This window comes from Fistularia commersonii, chromosome 10, assembly GCF_037954325.1.
Source record: "Fistularia commersonii isolate RoL2024-O1a breed Wild chromosome 10, RoL_Fcom_v1.0, whole genome shotgun sequence".
NCBI classification, from domain to species: domain Eukaryota; kingdom Metazoa; phylum Chordata; class Actinopteri; order Syngnathiformes; family Fistulariidae; genus Fistularia; species Fistularia commersonii.
This window is the reverse complement of record NC_141293.1, coordinates 14200010-14214074: the sequence shown is the minus strand read 5'-3', so window position 1 is coordinate 14214074 and position 14065 is coordinate 14200010. Positions and strand designations below refer to the sequence as shown.

Genomic DNA, 14065 nt, shown 5'->3' with positions numbered 1-14065 from the left:
ATGTCTCTGTTTGTTTTCATCGGGCTGCGACATCAGCAGGAATCTGCAAAGGGATGAAAAAACAAACCAACAACAAGACAAAATTTATCTTTCAATTTGCAACGAAAGTAACAACAAACAACATGACAAAGAAAACATCCTGAGATGTTGGTAAAAACAATAGAAAGTGCTGGGGAAGTGGTGTGGAGGTCCGGGCTACGTGTTACTTCAGTCACACAGCAGGGATGTACTAATCATCTGAAGTAATTCTATGCAAAGCGAGGAGCCATACTAAGAATCTAAGAAACATCTAATTAAATTACGCAAAACAGAACATTTATGGTCTTTTTCCAAGCAGGTTACACAAGCTGGGCTAGGCAGGGTGTGTGTGTGGGGGGGAGGGGGGGGGTAACCAGACCTTTGCTTCCTCCGTTAAAGAAAAAAACAGATTAGCTTCATTTGTTAAGACAGAAATGACAGCATTCTTGACTTCATCAGCTCCCTGAAAACACAAACACATTGTTATTGTCATTATTATTATTTCGGATCCCAGTCCAATTTCAATTTGACATTGAAATGAGCAGCATGTAACTAAAAAACATTTGTTTAGAATTAAGTATAATTCTTTGTTTGATCATGACTAAGGTGTGTTGTCCCCGTCTGCCCCTTTTAACGGCAATGGCTGGAATTGCAGTGGTCGTGCAGGGTGAAGACACGCAGCCTCTTTTCCAGAGAGCGTCAGGGCAGGAATTAGGGAGCTGCACAGGAAGCCAGACAGGATCCATCCTCGTGAGGACGTGAGGTTGCACCAGGCTACGAGAAAGGCAAGTCAGTATCCATGCTACATACTGCTGCTTTAACCAGATGAACAGCCTTTTATCAGATGCCATCTTAAAAACAAAAAAAACAACCCACATGGTTTTCTCTGGCCGTGACAAGGTTCTATCAGCGGAGGAGCTTCCTTTTCAGGCGTGTTGGAGAACACCGGGTTCTGAAGACATGGGGTCACGTCCTTGCATCTCTGGTTTTCGTTCCCGCTTCTCATTGGGACAAAAAATAAGAGAATGAAAATAAAAAGTTATGTAACCAGTGGTCTGCCTGGTGCCTTGAAGATGGTGTGGAGATGAATCAAGACCTTCACCTTCTCTGCAGGACTGAATCCAGCTGAACTCCTAGGGAAACATGCTCTGTGAGCTGAGCGTGACTGTCCAACCATCAGCACCGCAGAGACCAAACCAGAAGTGAGTAGGTCACACAGTCCGACAGACCTCAGAGACCGCTACAAACTGATCTTGATATTTAAAAAAAAAAAAAAAAAAAAAAAAAAAAAGCATGTGAGGGGGGAATAACGTTAACCAAAGAGGGAGTGAGGTGAGGAGACTGTGGGTTTTGTGTGGAGCATTTGAGGTAACGTTCACCCTGTGAAGAGTTTGCAACAAACCTTTTTGCAGGTTGAAGCTGGAGAACATCTGAATCCCACCTTCAATACTGCTATTTCTGATCTCCGGACTTTATGATGGATTTTCTGAAACTCGGTTGCTCCCCTCCAGATGTCTGGAAGGTCCTTGAGCACCTCGAAGGGAACCTAAAGTGTTCATTTTTCCACGAAGAGTCAAAAATATATTTATGGGAAAAAGGGTGTTTAATTTATGACTCTTCTTCACGCAGCCCTGCATGGAACGACACGGCTATGATCTGATATAATGACCTCGTCCTTTATGTAAGGCCCGACTCAGCACTTTTAACGCATTCTTCATCATGGCGGTGGAGGGAGTGACAGTGAAGTGACGGATGGCTGCGAAATCCTTTCAGCACTGTGGAATATGGGGACATGGATGGAGCCGTTCCAAGGAGGGATGCAATGGGCAGATCACCAATGTCCCCCGGAAAAACAACCTTCAAGGCCCAGAGCAGGAAGCCATGGGAGGAGGAGGGGAGCGATTGCTGGGATCTGCAATACCTGAACAGCATGAACCACATGAGTCATCTCCTCCTGCACCATCACCACTTGCACGACATGCAGCTCCTGGACATCACCTGCACTGCATGTATCATCTGCACCACCGGCACTACCCAGACCATCACCATGTGCACTACATGGGCCACATGCATCACCTGGACCATCATCTCCTGCACGACATACACCACTTAGACCATCACCTCCTGTACTACATGCATATCTGGCACAATCTGCACGACATGCACCACCTCCACCATCACCTCCATAGCTGGGTTTTGCGTTTTAACCCAGCCTCCAGACACAGCTCCGTCCTTCCTCTTGGCTGGATGAAGGGATGGACTCCACACTATGCTGAGTGATACCGGGCCACCCAACGGACAGCATCTCCATTCATGGCCCGAACAGGAGCTCGCTGTGTGTGTGTGCACAAAATCTGGCTCTCATCGTTAGTCTGGACCGCCATGATACACTAACCCACTCAGCTGTTTACTCCCTGTGCTTCAGCTGACACACACACACGCACACACACAAACAGCCTCTGTGACTGTTGACTTTTGTCATGTTATTAACTCGTAGCTGTAGCAGCAGTATATTTGCATAGTAGACAGAGATAGAGAGGAGAGAGTGGTCACTCGACCAATGGCAGTTCCAGACTATTTCCTATATCATAAACCGACATCCAAACATATGATGGTATAATGGCTGTATAATAATAACACATAATTCGATATGCCGATTTGAAACATGGTCTATAAACTGAAGCAGAAATCGCTTTAAATTAGTAGAACAGTGCAAGAAGAGGACCAGGACACGGGAATTCATCATTTCCTTGGTCTGTGTGTGATGATCAGTCATAAAAGGTTATGGAACGACTTGTCTGTACAGAGATTAAAAATGAATATAAGTATAAATCTGGGATGACTGTGGAGAATGTAGATATACGATGCAAATAGTATAAATATAGAAAAATTTGAAAGAAAGACATCAAAGTAAAACTGTCATACAATTATAGATGGACATGTTATTTTCATATTACCTGAAAGTCAAAAATGTTGAATAGAAAAAATGTTTTCTGTGTAAATGAGTCATCAGATTCTACTTCCTTTTTCTTCAAGCTAAAAAAAACATATCCTATCAAAATAAGCGACAATAGCACCGCTTACTGGTCGGCGGCAGTCTGTGCAAGAGAACCCTGGCACTGGGGGGCACTGGATTGGGACTATTGATGATCTACAGATCAATAAAAATGATAATTGGGGAAGGGTCTGACATGTCTCTGATTCCTCAGTTATCTCCAACTCCTGCTGTGAAATTTAAACCACAAATAAACAGATAAAGGTCTCCCTGCAGCCTGTAAATACTTTTATTGACGGCATTCGTCATTTATTTGTGCTGGGTGAAGTCCGAGTGCAGCAGGTCAGTGTGACATGGAAACCCACAGGAGGTCAGTCGATGTTCTGAGAGTCCTACTCCGTCAGGTACCAATGTCCTCCCAACTGGACGATGTCCAATCCCTGGTTGATGGACAGGGTTGTAGCTGGGGAGGGAGAAAGAGGAAGAGGGATGAAGGCGCGCATTTGAAATCACCTGGATTCCATCAGGGGTTCATGACTTGTTCTTCTGAACAGTTTTGAATCTGGGCTCTTCTAAAAAAACGGTTGCTGGAGAAACCAGTGGGGGTTTAATCCTGCAGATCCTTCTCATAGATCCAGCTGAATTTCATGCTGATGTTTTGAAGGACAACCGCCCCCTTCCAGATTCTGAGGGGGACCTGCGTATAGATGGCGCAGTCCTCCGTCTGACAACTAGGTGGCGGCCCCGGTGAACCCCCGCTGGACCCTCGTGTGATCCTGGACTCACACCAGACCTTCGGTGGCCCAGAGGCACAAAGTTGGGGGCGGAGCTTCTGCAGAAATCTGCTCAGTCATCGGGGTTTGGTCTTTTGGTTCTGTGTTCCCGACCTCCAACCCATGATCTAATCACCATGATGTGAAACACTCATCTTAAATGGCTTCTTTCTTTCACTTCCTGCTTTGCTGTCCTAACAGCAGTCTCAACTTCCTGTATCTCCAAGCTGCCCTTTTTCATAACAACAATCATCTTTGTGGAGAGGAGGAACATTTACATTTCCTTGCAGCCTGTCCACAGGCCCATCTGACCACCAGCAGCTGCTGTCCCTTCTTAGAGATCCAGCTGATCTCAAAGCAGCACCTCGTGTCCCCGCACCTCTGGACGGAGCCTACCGAACGAGAAGGAGCACACATAGTGGTTAGGCAAGGATGGAGGTGGAGGGGAGTGTGAAGCTTCATGCTGCACTCACCTGAGATCTTCAGCTTCTCAAGTTCTGCTCTAAGTGCGGCGCTAAATATTTGCTGTAAATTCTCCTCCATGTCCCTGCGCGATATGGTGAAGTTGCAGGTGGGGACGTTGAGGTTGCCACAAGGCTCATCTGGGGTGGCGACAACAAATCAAGCTGCGATTTACACGCCTAATAGAGGAACACAACCGATCTTGTTTCCGAAAAACTCACTCAAGCGCCACAGGTATACATTCAGCACACACTGCAGACCACACAGCAAGGTGAAGCCCACTCCCACCGCCGCCAGGGACCTGAAACCTGCTGAGGAACATACGAACGGCCGTGAATTACCTGAGGCAGACACACGGGAAGTTCAAACCGTCAGAGAAGATGAGTGGAGTTCAGATCCCGACCCCAAAAGGATCCCACTGCCTGCTGGCGAGCTTCAAGTGGCATGTTGTAGTACGGTTCTGGCATCCTGATGGACCTCAAGCAACAAATGGACACTGACAGACGGCGGGGGAAGGTATGTATGTGCGCGTAGGGGAGGCAGGATATGCATCACCCACTGTGATTCGACGATGACACTGATAAATACCAGCCAAGAAAACCCACAAGAACGTCACTGCTCCCGATGCTCTCCTTTATCTTGTTCTTCTCAACCCATAAAGGCTGGGAAATGCGTTGTCACCATGGCCCTGCTGACGCATGCGGATTTTCAGCCTGTACCGTTTCACGCCGACCTGGTTCTTTCACAGCCGCCGGGAAGGAGCATCTTCCCTATGCAGAGGGCCAGTTCGGATCAGTCCAAGGAGCCACTTCCTGTCTGGTAGCTTTCAAAATAAAATGACCCATTGATGTTCTACACTCCGGATTAAATTCCAGAGGTACAAATCCAGAATAAAACCGAAGTCTGTCATTTCTTCGATGGGGTTGGAGTTTTATTTTGTCAGGTTTCAGACTGATGAAGGAATAGTCAGACATGGCCGAGTTAGTGAGATGGGAAGTTGTAATTTCAGACAGGAAGCAGCCACGTCAGACCCGTTACCACACGTACCCTCAGTCTTCATGGGAAAACTGACCAAACAGGAAATCAAACATCAGAATCACAATGAGTTGCGAAGAACTTGTTTTCTTGATCCATTGTCTCTTTGGATTGGCGGATAAAGTATCTGAGTCCAAACGTTCTTCACGCCTCTCCTGTCAGGTCTGGCGCTCGGGGTTCAACTTGGTGAACTTGCTCTGCAAGAAGACCCGGGGGACGCAGAGCCCCTCCTTCCTGTTAACCGTCTCCCTCAGGACGTATTCGTTGGCGACGCAAAGGAAGCCCGACCGGGAAAACAGCCGGGCCAGGAATTCTGCAAAGCAGACAGCAGAGGTGGGGTTAAACCTGACACCGGAAAGGCTACCGGGATGATTGCGGGTGTGAAGCGAAGGTCGCCGCCCCCTGCCATCCTGCCTCTGATTTGAAATTATTGAGCACAGTCTCCTCAAAGCGCTTGACAAATCAGGCAATCGGCCTCTGTTTGACTTCACGTCTCCTGGTGCCGCTGTCAAATTGGACCTTAGGCTACCAGAGACCCTGAGGACTGACCTCTGCAGAAGAAGAAGGACCGGGTTCCATCCTGGCGCACGTAGAAGTTCTGCCCCAGTTTGCTCCCGGCCTTGAAGCGCAGCATGGCATGGTCGTACAGGCCGTAGTCTCTGAAGAGGACCACGCCGCCCGGCTTCAGCACCTTTGGAAAGAAAGTCAACACTTATCAGTTTCATCATTTCCTGAGAGAAGATTCAAATATGTCCTGTGAATCCAAGGATCCAAGCTGTCCCTCTCACCCTGCAGATGTTTGTTAGGACGAGCTCCATCTTGTCGGGATGGACGGCTGACAGGACAAAGACCAGCGTGACCACGTCCACCGTGCCCGCCGGCACGCAGGACCTCAGGTCGTCCTTGGTGAGGTCGCACTGGAAGGCCAGGCATCGCTCAGGAGTGTACAGAGGGTTGGCCTGGGAGAGGGGGGGTAGAAACAAGACAGGGTGAGGATATAACACAAAATCAAAATAAAGGTAGAAATGTGTCAAGAAAGTGACAGAAAAATATGTTAGAGCCTCAAAATGTATAAAACCACCCAAAAGATTGCGAAGGCAAACAGAACCTGACGTTTCCAGAGCCTCCTTTGCCAGCAGGAAGGTCTCTCACCTTCACAAAGTCCACAGCCCGGGGCGAGAAGTCGCAGGCGTAGACGAAGATGTTGAGATCTTCCTCCAGCAGAGGGAAGATGCAGTTCCCCACCCCGCAGCCGGCCTCCAGCAGCACCAGCCTCTGGGACGCCGTCTGAAAGACAATAGTTTAACACTCAATAATGGTGTGTGTAGAATATTGACTGTGGACACAGTAATATTGAACAGTTAACCATATATGTTTACTTGCAATCTGCACATGCGCAGACTCTCTGTAGGCGGGCTCATGTTTATTGGTACAAATTGCTATCATCACCTGTGCTCTGCTCTTCAGTAAAATAACTAAGTGCTACTCTAATATCTCCGGTCACCTTTTTACGCAAAACACAACATGGTGTCAGAAGTGGGATCCTGAATGCCTCAAAAAAAAAGTTCAGAGAAATGTGCAATCCTCAGACAAACGTGACGATGGAACGGCACAAGTTTAACATGCGCAACCAAAAGGCTGGTGAGACTATTGAATCTTACAGAAGTGATTTGAAAATTAAAGCTAGGAGCTGCAACTTTGGGGAGCTGAGCGAGGAACTTATCAGAGACAGACTGGTGTGTGGTATAAATAACAACCATCTCAGGAAAAGTCTTTTGCGTGACAGTGGCTTAACTTTAGCCAAGGCAATTTCTGTGTGTCAAATACACGAAGTTACAGAGAAGCACAACGTAACGCTGATGACCCCGAGTAGCTCAGTTACACACGTGGATGCTGTGCAAAACCACACCAACAAAAAGAGCCGCTTCTTCTCCACCCTATTCCGGAGATACCATGGTCGACTTTGGCAGCAGACATCTTTGACTGGCATAACCAACAATACTTGGTACTTGTAGATTCCTTTTCAGGCTGGTTTGAGATTGACCGGCTGCGTAATCTCACATCAACAACAGTCATTGGTAAGTTGAAACGTCATTTCTCTGTCCACGGTACACCTCACACTCTCATCACCGACAACGGACGACAGTTCACGAGTCAGCGTTTCAAGGACTTTGCAAGGCAATGGGACTTCACTCATGTGACAAGCAGCCCTGAGTATCCCCAATCAAATGGATTGACGGAGAGAGCTGTCCGTAGTGCTAAAAGCCTCATAGAGAAATCTCACAGAGACAAAACTGACATCTTTCTCAACCTACTCAATTTGAGAAACATTCCTTGTGACACTAAGCTTGGGTCTCCTGCACAAAGACTTATGTCGCGACAGACGCGCACTACTCTCCCTGTCTCCAAAAAGCTCCTTGAACCCGATATGTGCAAGCTAGAGGACGTACGTGCTCAACTTCTCAATAAAAGACTCGCGCAAAAAAGCTACTATGACAAAACGAGCCGACCTCTGAAACCTCTAACAGAAGGACCGGTAGTCAGGCTTCAAACACCGAAAGGATATAAATGCACAGGAGTTGTGAAAGAAACATGCAATGAGCCCAGATCATACCTGATTCAGTCGGAAGGACAAACATACAGGAGAAAAAGAAAACACATCTTAACTGTTCCTGAACCCGCACCGACTCAGGTTGACCCGAGAGACTCTTATCAAGACACTGGGCCTGATCCAACAAGGCGTATGACAGTTACCGGACATGGCTATGCAGAACAGCATGCAGACTCTGAGTGCCCGGCGGATCGAGCCTCTGCTTCCGAACCATCTGCAAACGTGGATGTTTATAGAACGCGCTCAGGTCGCATCAGTAAACGTAACCCCAAGTACAAAGAGCTATACTGCTAAGAGGGTATTTTGTTAATGTCTGACTAAGTTACATGATGACTTGTTGAATGGTTATCACAGTTATTTGCACACTTCTTTTCATTGTTTGGATATGTCGTATTTCATGATTCAGTCACATAAGTATGGAATAAGTTTAACACTATATTACTATTAAGATGTTGAGACTGTGTTCATGGTTGGAGGTTCCAACTAAGGAAAGGGGATGTAGAATATTGACTGTGGACACAGTAATATTGAACAGTTAACCATATAGGTTTACTTGCAATCTGCACATGCGCAGACTCTCTGTAGGCGGGCTCACGTCTATTGGTACGAATTGCTATCATCACCTGTGCTCTGCTCTTCAGTAAAACAACTAAGTGCTACTCTAATATCTCCGGTCGCCTTTTTACGCAAAACACAACAGTGTGTGTGTGTGTGTGTGTGTGTGTGTGTGTGTGTGTGTTTACTCGCCTCCCGACAAGCGCGGAGCTCCTGGAACTCCCTGGTGGTCCAGTGTCGGTCCTTGAAGAAGTTGGTGGAGTTCCGGTTGTAGAAGCGGTCCCAGTTCTTCTGCGCCTCCTCCTCCAGCTTCCTCTGGCGGAAGGCGGACACCAGCGTCCCGTCGCCGGCTAGCCGCTCCCGCTCCTCCGGGCTGAGGAGACGAGCGGCGGGGGGCTTCTGGTCCTCCTGCCGGGAAAGTTCAACATCTTGACAAGCCTCCTCCCCGGGCGCCTCGTTACTGACTGCCGCGGAACTTTGCTTTTCCGGTGTCGCCATGTCGAGTCGGAGGACACTTCTTTTAAAAGCCGTGGGTTTTCCTCCCACCCAGATTCTCACATTGACTTCATTATCCACTAGTCCGTCCACAAGTCAAACAGCCTCGGAGCTTAGAGTTGTTTCCTCCGCAATTTAAGTTAAAAAAAAAGAGTCAAATGAAACGTCGAGATACTTTTCGCCTCCATCTTGTCCGTCAATTAAAATGTTCCGGAAGGAAAACACTTCCTGTATATTGATTCCGCCTCTGACAATTCTTCGAAATTGTTTACTTCGAACTTTAGATATTTGACACCAAACCAAATTTACTGTAGTTAAAAATATAAAAAAATATTTTTTATTTTGCTGTTTACCCACATCATACAGGTGCCAATCTCAGTGACCTTTAAGGTGTGATTTCATTCTGATTCCATGTGAACTTTCAAAATCATGGGTTATATGATTTCTTGCATCATCATGTGCAATATCATTCTCAGACCCATGGGCTACATTAGACTCAATATTATGTGCACGATATACTTTAATACGTCTTGTACTGTCACGTTTGTATACTTCTTCCTCTTCTTCTTCTGGCTTTTCCCGCCAGGGGTCGCCACAGCGAGTCAACTTTCTCCATCTAACCCTATTCTCTGTATCTTCCTCTCTCACACCAACTACCTTCATATCCTCTCTCACTACGTCCATAAATCTTCTCTTTGGTCTTCCTCGAGACCTCTTGCCTGGCAGTTCCAATTCCAGCATCCGTCTACCAATATATTTACTATCTCTTCTCTGTACATGACCGAACCATCTCAGTCTGGCTTCTCTGACCTTCTCTCCAAAACATCGAACATGTGCCGTCCCTCTGATAGACTCATTCCTGATCCTATCCATCCTGGTCACTCCCAAAGAGAACCTCAACATCTTCATCTCTGCAACCTCTAGTTCTGCCTGCTGTCTTTTGGTCATTGGAACAGTTTCTAGCCCATACATCATCGCTGGTCTCACCCCTGTCTTGTACACCTTCCCTTTTATTCTGGCCGATAGTCTTCTATCACATAGTACCCCTGACACTTTTCTCCACCCATTCCAACCTGCTTGGACCCATCTCTTCACCTCTTTTCCGCACTCTCCGTTGCTCTGGACTGTTGACCCTAAGTACCTGAAATCCTCCAGCTTCTTGATCTCCACTCCCTGTAGCCTCACCGCTCCACCAGAGTTCCTCTCGTTCACACACATATATTCTGTCTTGCTGCAACTAACTTTCATTCCTCTCCTTTCCAGAGCATACCTCCACCTCTCTAGATTTTCCTCTACCTGTTGTCTGCTCTCACTACAGATCACAATGTCATCCGTAAACTTCATGGTCCATGGGGATTCCTGTCTAACCTCATCTGTCAGCCTATCCATCACCATTGCGAACAAGAAGGGGCTCAGAGCTGATCCCTGATGGAGTCCCACCTCCACCTTGAACTTCTGTTACCCCTACAGCACACCAGTGTCTCACAGCTAGCATACATGTCCTACACCAGTCTAACATACTTCTCTGCCACTCCAGACTTCCTCATACAATACCAGAGCTCCTCTCTTGGCACCCTGTCATATGCTTTTTCTAGGTCTACAAAAACGCAATGCAACTCCCTCTGGCCTTCTCTGTACTTTTCTATTAGCATTCTCAACGCAAATACTGCATCTGTAGTACTCTTCCTAGGCATGAAGCCATACTGCTGTTCACAAATGCTGACTTCTGCTCTCAGTCTAGTTTCCACTACTCTTTCCCATAACTTCATTGTATGGCTCATCAACTTAATCCCTCTATAGTCGCCACAATTCTGCACATCCCCTTTATTCTTAAAAATAGGCACCATCACACTTTGTCTCCATTCTTCAGGCATCTTCTCACTCTCTAAGATCCTGTTGAATAATCTAGTCAGGAAATCTACCGCTGCCTCTCCTAGACACTTCCACACCTCCACAGGTATATCATCAGGACCAACTGCTTTTCCACTCTTCATCCTCTTCAATGCCTTCCTCACTTCACTTTTACTAATTTTTGCTACTTTGTGGTCTACAATAATCACCTCTTCTACCCTTGCCCCTCTTTCATTTTCCCTATTCATCAGCTCTTCAAAGTACTCTTTCCATCTTCCCATCACTCTTCTAGTATCTGTCAATACATTTCCCTCTCTGTCCTTAATCACCCGGACCTGTTGTACATCCTTTCCATCTATCTCTGTTTCGCCAACCTGTATAGATCATTCTCACCCTCCTTACTATCCAACCGAGCATACAAGTAATCATAAGCCCTTTGTTTTGCCTTTGCTACCTCTTGCTTTACCTTTCGCCGCATCTCCCTGAACTCCTGTCTGTTCTCTTCAGTCCTCTCAGTATCCCACTTCTTCGCTAACCGCCTTCTCTGTATACACTCCTGCACTTCCTCATTCCACCACCAAGTCTCCTTATCTACTTTCCTTCCAGATGACACACCAAGTTCTCTTCTACCTGTCTCCCTGATAACACTAGCTGTTATCCAATCTGGAAGCTCACCCTGACCACCCAAACCCTTTCTCAACTCCTCCCTTTTCAGCTTCCACCATTTTGTCCTCTGCTCTGCCTTTGTCCTCTTCATCTTCCTTGTCACCAGAGTCATCCTACAAACCACCATCCTATGCTGTCTGGCTACACTCTCACCTACTTTGCAGTCACTGATCTCTTTCAGGTTACCTCATCTATACAAGATGTAGTCTACCTGCGTGCTCCGACCTCCGCTCTCATAAGTTACCCTATGTTCCTGTTTTTTCTGGAATAAGGTGTTCACTACAGCCATTTCCATCCTTTTTGCAAAGTCTACCACCATCTGTCCCTCTGCATTCCTATCCTGGATACCAAATCTGCCCATCACTTCTTCATTCCCTCTTTTGCCTTCACCAACATGTCCATTGAAGTCTGCACCAATTACTACTCATTTCTGGGAATATTCTGCATCACTTCATCCAACTCATTCCAGAACTTCTCCTTCTCTTCAGATTCACATCCCACCTGCGGGGCATAGCCACTAACAACATTGAGCATCACACCTTCAATTTCCAGACTCATAAGTCTATCTGACATTCTTTTCATCTCTAGGACGCTCCTAACAAACTCCTTCAAGATAACTCTTACTCCATTTCTCCTCTTGTCAGTACCATAATAGTACAACTTAAAGCCTGCTCCTAAGCTTCTAGCCTTACTACCTTTCCACCTGGTCTCCTGGACACACAGTATATCCACCTTCCTTCTCTGCATCATGTCCACCAACTCTCTACCTTTTCCTGTCAGTCCCAATATTCAAAGTCCCTACTCAGTCCCAGACTTTTTCCTTTCCTCCTCTCTCTGCCTCCGAACACGCACTCCTCTTCTTCGACCCACAGTAGCCCAATTTCCATTAGTACCCTGTAGGTCATCAGTACCAATGGCGGTCGTTAACCGGGTCTGCGACCGATCTGGTATAGTTTTGGTTGACTCGCATATTTGGTTTTGGCAAAAGTTTTACGCCGGATGCCCTTCCTGACGCAACCCTCTGCATTTATCCGGGCTTGGGACCGGCACAGGGAGACACTGCTCCATGCCTCCCCAAGACAGGCTTGGAGAGACACGGGCCAGTGCCGCCCTGAGGCTGCATTTGTCACGTTTGTATACAATGTGCAATATTTTTTTTCCGTTGTGAAAAATGTTCAGTCATGCACAATATTGCACTTCAGGTCTCATAATTATTACATTTACTATTGTGTAAAATTACATTTATTATCCTGTGCTATCTTTACAGCCATGATCTGGTGCAATACAACCTCTCAATAGCATCCACAAGCTTACTCTCTCTCCATGAAAATTGCCATTATTTGTTACAGGTGATTCAAAGACTCAGGTGCGGAACAACAAGACACGAGCAGGACTCAGAGTGTAGTAATAAATATTTAATGATAGCCAAAATACAAACAGAAATGGAGGCAAACAAAAAAACTGAATAAGGGACAAAGGAGAACTAGCAACACTAGTGAACAGGTCAACTAAAGGGGACTAGAAAATCTAGTGAAAACGCTAACAAACTGAAGGCAACTAGCTTTAACACTAGTGAACAGACCTAAGCGGCGATACAAAATAACATTATCAATTATCGAACAGGCTACGAACAAACAGGCGAACGAATGAACTAGCAAATTCAGTAAGGCAAGGATTCCTAATCTAAACAATCCTACGGTACTCAACTGGTGGGAAGGCAGTGAGTCAAGCAGGGGGTTCCAGGCAGGCAGAGGACAGTGGAGTTGGATGACAGTGTAGCAGACCGGTGGAATGATCCAGGGGTTCTGACGAACAGAAGCTGAGCTGGCGAGGGACAACCAAAACCAGATAGTCACATGTGTGGCCCAGTGGTCGTCGTTGTGTAATGTGACATTCCGGCAATTACACATCCGGTGTGTGCGGCTTTTAAGCTGCACAAGATGGGTGTGGCCAATCAGCTGCGCCTTGTTTGCTGATTGTCAATTGCTTCCACCTGTCTGCCTCACCGCCACACAACGTCACATGCCCACCTAGAATCAGAGAAGGGAGAGGGAGGAACAGGGAGAACACAACAGACATTGCTTCTAGCGAACATTCCTAGTGGACGTAACATTATTTTGCTTTGCTATGCTTCTACTGCTATTGTATTAAGTACAATTTATTTGAATACAATGCATTAGACAAAGTCAAAGTCAGCTATGTTGTCAATGTCTCCACATGTATAAAGATATAGAGAGGAATGGGGAAGATATTTCTCACTTTTCCAAAGTAACCGGAGATGAACAAAACAATAATAGAGTGTATACAAATAGTAAAGTCCACAATCGAAGAACAAACAAAGCCATTGAGTATAAAGCGCATGCAGAAATAATCTACCGGTAGTGAGGCGAAAGAACAATAGAGATTTAACAGCATAAAAATTCAAAATGTATAAATATATGTAATTTGAATTTGAATATAGAGAGTAGCAAAAGTCACCTTCAAAGTTCAGTGCGAAAAACATTAGACAGTTAGACACTCTTTTTTATACTTCACATACTTGATGTTTTATTGTGGTTGCGTATATATTTACTTTTACATCTTATCCTACATTCACATGCATTG

At 46.2% G+C, this 14065-nt stretch overlaps 1 protein-coding gene across 2 annotated transcripts; it reads right to left on the bottom strand.

Moving 5' to 3' along the window:
- Positions 1–3273: 3273 nt before the first annotated feature.
- On the bottom strand, positions 3274–9140 carry mettl6 (methyltransferase 6, methylcytidine). 2 transcript variants are annotated; one of them, XM_086154426.1, is made up of 8 exons: positions 8642–9140; positions 6436–6570; positions 6072–6242; positions 5833–5974; positions 4470–4559; positions 4260–4388; positions 4065–4178; positions 3274–3476 (listed from the first exon to the last, which is right to left on the bottom strand). In XM_086154426.1, the coding sequence occupies exons 1-8, from the start codon at positions 8945–8947 to the stop codon at positions 3406–3408; spliced, it is 1158 nt and encodes a 385-aa protein (XP_086010552.1). In that variant the 5' UTR covers positions 8948–9140; the 3' UTR covers positions 3274–3405. The 2 variants fall into 2 exon arrangements, with proteins under 2 accessions (XP_086010552.1, XP_086010553.1); XM_086154427.1 differs by lacking the exons at positions 3274–3476; positions 4065–4178; positions 4260–4388; positions 4470–4559 and adding an exon at positions 5190–5596.
- Between the last annotated feature and the right edge of the window lie 4925 nt (positions 9141–14065).